The sequence below is a fragment of the Oryzias latipes genome, chromosome 1 (genome assembly GCF_002234675.1).
Source record: "Oryzias latipes chromosome 1, ASM223467v1".
In the NCBI taxonomy this organism is placed as follows: domain Eukaryota; kingdom Metazoa; phylum Chordata; class Actinopteri; order Beloniformes; family Adrianichthyidae; genus Oryzias; species Oryzias latipes.
The window spans coordinates 8,807,394-8,815,899 of record NC_019859.2 but is presented as its reverse complement, the minus strand read 5'-3'; the positions used below and the strand labels follow the sequence as shown (position 1 = coordinate 8,815,899).

General features: G+C 38.3%; 1 protein-coding gene across 1 annotated transcript; it reads right to left on the bottom strand.

Moving 5' to 3' along the window:
- Positions 1-672: 672 nt before the first annotated feature.
- Positions 673-7,763, bottom strand: tmem246 (transmembrane protein 246). Its single transcript, XM_011473738.3, has 2 exons — positions 7,637-7,763; positions 673-3,583 (listed from the first exon to the last, which is right to left on the bottom strand). Exon 2 carries the CDS (start codon positions 3,440-3,442, stop codon positions 2,261-2,263), a length of 1,182 nt encoding a protein of 393 aa, XP_011472040.1. The 5' UTR covers positions 3,443-3,583; positions 7,637-7,763; the 3' UTR covers positions 673-2,260.
- Positions 7,764-8,506: the final 743 nt, after the last annotated feature.

The window sequence follows — 8,506 nt, the reverse complement described above, 5'->3', positions numbered from 1 at the left end:
GTTTAACCAGACTTGACCCTGCTTTGCTCCTGAAATCAGAAAAGATCCGTATCGGGTGCCATTGCCATTTATCATTTTATCATGACTGCTTTCATTTATATATTCATATTTCTTGTAGATTCTGTTTATGATAGTCTTAATGTCATCGTATTTACTGATAGTGTTGTTTTGGTCTATGAATTTAAAATTCCACTAGAAAATATATATATTTTAAAAGTACATATAAAATTTAAAACAAAACTAGAGTTGAAGTGGGGCACCCCATGCTGTTTGCCCTGGGCCCCAAATACCTCAGTCTACCCCCCGACGATGCAGACAGTTGTACCATCTCAGAAATAACCTGATTTGCTGCAGTTTTGCTCGTTGGGATTTAAAGCCTATAGGATTCATTTCCTCTGACAAGATGTGTGCGTGTGTCTCTCAGAGCAGACGGGCTGAAGCTTTCATCTAATCCCAGCTGGCATTATTTAGTCCTTCAGCTGCAGGAAAAAAAATTCTGGTCTGCACGTGATTCTGAAACTCAACAGTCCAGACGGGTATGTTTAAACTCATTCTGACCACTGAGAGGAAATCAAAGTTATACAAATTATAAAAATTTTAATATTCCCATTTCATGAAATAAAACCACATTTCTATTCTTAATTTGGCCATAAAAAGGTTTAAAGAAATCCATTTCCAACAGCACAACTCTTGAACTTTTTATTAATAAATCTTGAACATCATTTCACAGAAAGTCAAAACATCAGAGGCACATTCAGTGATACATTAACAGTTTTCTCTGTAGTTTATTGTTTTAAAGTTTGGGCACTTTGGCGTTTTATTCTCGTCATATAAGGAAAACAGTTACACAACAAACAGATTTTGCGGTGTCTGAACATCAAACATGTTTATGATGGAATCAAAATCTGTAAGTAAACTGTCTGATTTTGAAACAATATTTATTTTTGATTATAAAAACATTTAACGGATTCAAAAAGGAGAAAATCCTTTTACCATTTTTGTACATATAAAGTGTAGTTTTGAGGAAGATTATGGACTTAAACATGTTGTGTGGTGTGAAGAAACAGTCCAAACAGAAAAAAGAAAAGATTTGCATTATTAATATTTTGATGAAATGATTGATGTGTCGTCACTCTGCTTGATCGGGGGAATAAAGAACATTCCTATTAAGAAAAAGCATTTAGTTTTTGTCTGAGCATGTTTCAAGATTTTCAAGAAGAAAAGTTAGCTAGGTTTGAATTTATTTTATAACAAATTCAATAATTTTTGTGTTATTTATGCAGTCAACGGTGTGTTTAGCAGATTACTCTACATAATATTTGGGGGCATTTACGAGATTTTTCTTGATTTTTTACATAATATTCTCTATGTAACCTTTTAAGCATTTCTGGCAGCATTTTAAGAATTTTTTAAGGGAGTTTTTTAAAGTATTAGCTTTCCCTTTTCGACTTTCATCCTTTATCTTGTAGCTGATTTAAAGGGTCGAGCAGCCTTTTCCTTCCACTGCAGCTCCTGACGGCTGACAGGAAAGTGTTGGAGTTCAAACGAAGGTTGTTGGGTTTTAAATGTTGTTGCATAAATAGTAAAGTGCTGTCAGTATTCTCCAACAAAGTAGTATGGCAGTGTTTTATGCGTCACATGTTCCTGTTCAGTTACTTCAGGGGTGAAAAAGCCTTAAACTCATGTTCTACGTGTTTCTAACAAGATTTTGTCTTTATTACCTATGATCTATAATATATTATTGTCTTCTTTTGTCCATCACTAGTTATCATGCAAACAACTTCAAATGTGCATTAGCATTAAACAAAAATAATAATAATCAAAGTGCATCTTTATCGCTTCAACACGATTAGCTAACATTTCAGAAACAAGTGGCTTTAAAGACATTTTTTTTTGGTTTGAAAAGCAAAATCCAGACAACCTGAACTGAAAGTTCCCTCAAATGATTATCAAAAGATTACAGCATAAAGATATAAACCCTGGATCGAACCTCACAGATGGCTTCTGATGAGCTGCTAGTGAAGAACATTTTCAGAAAGGTCAAAGCAAAGTTTAGCAAAAACTCTTTTGCTTCCAAATATTCAGGTGTGGTTTGTAAAACGTACAAAGCAACTCTGGGAAAATCTAAAGCACCCAAACCTGCAAAAAGTAAAAATAAAAATAAAAAATAAAAACTCCAGACCAACAAAAGTTCACATTGTTCAAACCAGTGTGAGAAAATGAGATATGTGTGAAACAGTGTCACCTTCCTCAGGTTCTGTCAGATGAGTTTGGGCCGGACCGGATTGGGTCTGACTGAAGAATAGGCTCCAATGTGAGTGACGAGGTTGGGTTCCACGCTGTGAGACCGCTCCCCGGGTGTGGTCCGGGCCATCTGGTACAGAACCATGTCTTTGGCGTTCCCTCTGACGCAGAACGAGGCATCCAGGAACTCCGCCACTCTGAGGGAGGAGTTTCCGGGGAAGAGCATGGCAGGAGTGCAGCACTCTGTGGCTGGGGAGACCGCATAGAGCTGGGGGGAGATTCTACGCACCTCTAAGAGGTAGTGCCTCCCCAGCATCTCAGCAGCAAGCATGAAGTAGAGGGTGAAGAAGACGAGGTGGGCGGGTGACAGAGTGAAGGAGAAAGACAAAGGATTCCAGTAAGGCAATAGACAGAGGAAAACTGTTGCGCAGACCAAACCCAGCCCCACCCACTCCAAGATCCGGTACGGTTCTGGGTTCAAGTATCTTTGCAGCCTCTCGGGGTGATAAAGCTTTATGTAGAGAGTCTGGAGGGCAAACCGGCGGGACAGCAGGTCCTTCACAACTTTGAAGAAGTCCTGTCTGGGCAGAGCATCGTCCTCCAGGACGATCACGTTTTTGGGCCTAACCAGCTCCCATCCTTTGCGGAGACAGAAGACGTAGTCCCGCTTCTCCTTCTCGAAGGTGTTGACTTGATCCTGGAGGTTCTGCTCTTCAGAGGAGCGCCGGATGACCTTAAAGTGGTTCTCCAGCAGTTTGGCGTCCTCGTTCTCCATAGAGCTACTCTCCACGTCGCAGAGCAGCACCTCAGCACATCGGCGCCGCCCACAGCTTCCGAGGATGTCGCTAAGCTGCCGCATCACCCGCAGGAGGTAGTGGAAGTCCAGCGCCTCCCTCCTCCTGGCTGTCACCACGGTAACCAGCACCTCTGGATTGTGGCTCATGTCCTTGAAGCTGGGTGGGGCGGCGCTGTTTTCCCAGAAGCGCAGAGCCTCCTGACCTTGATGGAGGCTGTCGCCAAGGGCGACATCGCTCATGGAGTCCAGGTACATGAACCGCAGGAAGTAGTAAGAGTACAGCAGGTGCTGGCAGCACAGAGGAAGAACCACGCAAAACGTGAGCACTGACAGGATGAGGGCTTGGGTCGCAGTTCTGGACCATCGCAGGTACTGGCAGGGGAAAGTCCTGCATGCAACCATTTATGAATCTGATGGCAGACGAGCAGACTCGGTTCCAAAGTCTTTGGATGTAAACAAAGAGGACCCGAGGCGGTGAAACCTGGAACCTCTGCTCAGAAACAAGAGACGTGGAAGTTTCAGCTCAGTCTGTGTCGCTCACATCTGTGGAAAAAGAAAACAAAGTTTTAAAAAAAAAAAGAGTTTTATTGCAAAAACTATCATTTTTACACAAAGTTGAGCGCATCACTATTTTTTAACTGCATTTAAAGCCCAAATCACAAACAAGCAACACGCCAAACAGAAAGTTACGACAGAGTATTAGGGCCACTACAAAAAAAAAAAAGTAAAATTACGAGATTTTATATCGTAAATTTAGGAGATAAAAAAATCGTAAATTTATGAGAAAAAAACTCGTAAATTTACAAGATTTTAAGTCGTAAATTTAGGAGAAAAAACTCGTAAATTTACGATCAAAGTGGAAGTGAACATGCAGAGCGGCAGGTGAACGCCGCGCCGCAGCAGACCGACTAAACTCAGTTGAACAGGTGAGCTGAATGTTTATTGATAACGTTCCAAATGTCTGGAAGCTCATTTGTTTGATTTACGATTTATGAATGTTTTATTTATTAATGGTTGTTTTGCAGGATCTCTGCAACCCCTTGATGAAGACATCGGTATCCCAGCAGCTTTCCACTTCAATCCTTTCTTCCTCCACCAAAGACCAGATCTCTACGTCTGTGTGACGCTTCCGTCCGAGGAGGAGCACTTTTGCCTTTTTCAACGTTGTAATGCTAATATAACAGACTATTTTCATTCCTCTTTATTGTTTTATGTTGAAACGGAGGTTCCATCTGGAGGAGTGGGCGTATGGAACACTGTTTACTTCCGCATTGGCGTTCGGATCTGATGACAGGTTCATGACGTAATGTGACAAATAAACTTCAGGTTATGTGAATGAAAAGGAAAATAAAGGCTGCAGCGGTTCTCTACACCCAAACGTGTTTCTGAGCTCTTTATTTTAGAGATGAAACTCTGCTTTACTGACACTGAACCCCAGAAAGCCGGCTCCACCGACAATAATCTGATTTTGAGTCGCCAAAAGGTTCAGAATCTCTTTGTTTTACACCTATAATAATCCGGAAATAAAGCTTCACAAAAGGCTCCACATATTTAATCTTCAAGCTACGCTCCAAAAAACAGACAACTTCGGTGTTTTCTCCTTGTTAATCTATTACTTTTTTCTCGCAAAATTACGAGATTTTACGAGATAAAATCTCGTAATTTTAATTTTTTTTTTACATATTTTTGGTGGCCCTAAAACTCTGTCGTAGAAAGTAAACGTCAAACCAAGCAAAAAGGAAATTCTTTTGACAATTCGATTCTAACTTTGAAACGCTTTCCTTTCACAGGTCAAACACCTTCTCTGTTTGTTAATAAAACTATTCAAACACGTTTTGTTATTCCAGCTTCTTGTTTCTTTATTTTAGTTTTTTTAAATCTGATTCGAATTTTCAGTTCATTTTTTTCCCCGCTGTTTTGACTGCACATTTTCTTACATTCACTTCTACAGCGGCGGACTGGTTGACTGATCACACCTGATCCAGGTAATCTTCGGCAGGAAAGATTAACCTCAGACACATTCTTTCAGATTGAGTCAGATTACTATAGTTGAGCGAAACATGTCGCTTTTGCGAAAGAGACGCCCAGAAACAATCCAGCAGCTGCTGAGATTAAAAGCCTCAAGGCTAAAAATAAAAAGAGCCTTTACAAAAACAAACGGAGCTGTAAAAAAACTGAAACTACATGTTTAAAGTCTAAGGAGCATTAAAATACAGCATGGCAATAAAAGTTTCTGCAGTGCAATGGTCAAACCAAAACTCCAAAGGCAGCAAAGTTTAAAAAGAGCTTTTACTAATGTGCTGCAGTTCTAATATTTCTTTGAGGCTTTTGTTTCAAAAGAAAGTAAGAGCTGAAAATTAGTTAACAGTTAAACAGTGCGACCACAAGAATATGTGCAATCAAGACGATTTTCCATCAGGTTTTGTGCTTGATTGCACGAAATTACGTCCAAATAACATCTGCCTTAAAAAAGAAAAGAATTGCTTTTAAAATCCAGGGCACTAGATAGTCCCATAAAATTTAGTTTATTAGTAGTTAGCAGGATTTCTACATGTTTCTTTTCCTTTTTTATGACCTTCAGTATGAGAAAATAAGACCAATGGAGGAAGAGAGAGAGAGAGAGAGAGCGACAGATAGATAGATAGATAGATAGATAGATAGATAGATAGATAGATAGATAGATAGATAGATAGATAGATAGATAGATAGATAGATAGATAGATAGATAGATAGATAGATAGATAGATAGATAGATAGATAGATAGATAGATAGATAGATAGATAGATAGATAGATAGATAGATAGATAGATAGATAGATAGATAGATAGATAGATAGATAGATAGATAGATAGATAGATAGATAGATAGATAGATAGATAGATAGATAGATAGATAGATAGATAGATAGACAAAAATCTGCTAATTTTTGTGGGGGTTTTTCCCACTAACTTGCTAGGAGATCTATCTATCTATCTATCTATCTATCTATCTATCTATCTATCTATCTATCTATCTATCAATCAATCAATCAATAGATAGATGTGGATTGATTGATCAATAGATATCGACTATCTATATACAAACTATGTGTATCCAGGGCACTTTCAGGGATTAGTGAGCAGTAAGGGAATTTGGACACAACATCATAATTCCTTAACTACTCACTACTAAGTATTAATAATAATAATAATAATAATAATAATAATAATAATAATAATAATAATAATAATAATAATAATAATACATTTTATTTAAAAGCGCCTTTCAAGACACCCAAAGACACTGTACAGATTCAAAAGTAAAACACAATAAAATCACAAAATGCTAAAAACAATAAACAAGTTAAAATAGTAGTGTACTTTATAGTGCGTTCGTCATTTTGTAGTGCTGTCCGAATATACAATTCCAACATCCGGTGCCCTACAAATTTCCCAGAAGTCTCTGCGAAAAACCAATGTGCATCGATGCTCACTAGATTGGCGAATCTAGACCACCATGGGTTTGAACAATTCTTGTGAAAAAAAATGTATTTAAATGTGTTTTTTTTAAATGAGCCACGTCTGTATCATCAAAACAAAGTGGATTCACAAAGAGAACACTCATTTGCCATAAAAATATTTTTTTTAACCCTTGTGCTATCTTAGATGACCCCACCCTTACTATAACATGTTCTCCCTACCATGATAAAGGTGGATAGATTTCATGTAATCCATGGACACCAGTGAAGATCACAAATCATTGAAGAAAAATGGTTCAGAGCACTGTCTAGTGGGTCTAGATGACCCAACTCCCAATGTTAAAGTGCCTAGGATAGCACAAGGGTTAAAGTAGTGAGCATGGTGTCAAAGTGCTTTTAAAATCCAGCAAAACAAAACATAGTCCAGCACTATAAAGTTTTTTAGTAGTTAAGGGTTAAGGTGGAAATTCTGTTACGGCCATAACTTATTATTTGAAACCTTGTAGTAAGACCCCTGAAAGAATAGTCAGAGGTGCTCGGACACCTGTCCCACCCAACTTCCGCCCATGTTTTTTTTCCCCGCCCCTGCTCTTTTTCTAGAAAGTCCACCGTTAGTTGACGTCATGTTTTTTCAACATGGCAACGGTTGCAGAAGTGAAAACTCTAACTGGTCTGAGTGACTTCATAAGAAAGGAACGCTGGGAGAACCTGCAAACCAATTAAATGTCGAAGACAGACTTCCTGCGTTTAGTACAGTGTACAAATTTACCAGCCTAAACATTTGTTTATAAATTCAGGTGACGTGTTTTTTAACACAGTTAGAACGTTTGGGTGGAATAAATGAGGAACTGTCTGTGTGGTGTTTTGTGTGTCGAAAACAGGGACAGATGGTCGACTTTTAAACGCTTCTCTTCAGATTAAAAATGGTTGTTAAACGCCAAAAGACGGCGATTCTGCTCAATTCTGTCAAATCGTAACGTCAGTCGCTTCATTTTTAAACGTGACAGTTACAAAACGGTCGTTTTTTAGATCAAAAGACAAAACCTCTCCGTGCGCAGGAAGTTACAGATCAGCCGTTGCGATCTTTGGTCGGAAATCGTCGTTCCCAACTTTTAAAACAGATCTTTTTTTTACTTACATAGAGCTGTGGAGTTCCTGCTGTTCGACGCCAGCTTTCATGTTCGTACAAACCATCAGGAGCCCAGCAGCAGCACACTGCCGTAAAGCTGCGCGTACGGCCGTAACATGGCATGCTACCGCCGACCAGCAGATGGCGCTGGAAGACAAAAAAACTATCATGAAAATGACCGATCCATTCCAACACCGTTCTGTTGAAGTTATGAAGAAACAAAAATAGTTTATAAACAATCCAACAGGGTTTTATTAAGTGTATTATTAAAATGTATCATTGTTCTCACGGGTCTGGTGGTCAACACAAAAAATTGTACCACTTTTGTGAGTTTACTACAGTAAATGCTCTGCTTTGCTTTTGAACTGCATGACTGACTGTGACAGATTGAGGGAGATTTGTTTTGTTACAGTTTATTTATGCTTGACTGTTTACTTTTATCCTCTAAAACTACACAAACACACAACTGTTTAGATCTTACAACAATGAAGGATTGGAATAAAAGACTTTAACTTATGCTGGTATTTTGAGTTTAAACTGGTGAACCATAGAAAACTAGCCTTTAACTTTCAGTTAGAATTGAGCAATTTTCCATTTATTATAGACAATTATTCCTAAATAGTCTATAATGAGGAAATGAAAATAAAGGAAGTCAGTTGTTGCTGTATTTAGACTAAAGGTACTAAACTAGTTAAAATTCTGCAAATTGAAGTGTTTTTTTCTTTTTTAGCGAGAAGATTGACACTTGCACTTGTTGATCTGAATTAAATAATTTTTCCCTGTTTGTAAATGGATAACCCTATTTTGAGGACTTTTATTAAATGTGGCTGCAGATTATGAGCAAATTAAGTTTCAGGGACAGTATGTCAATCTGAGGCT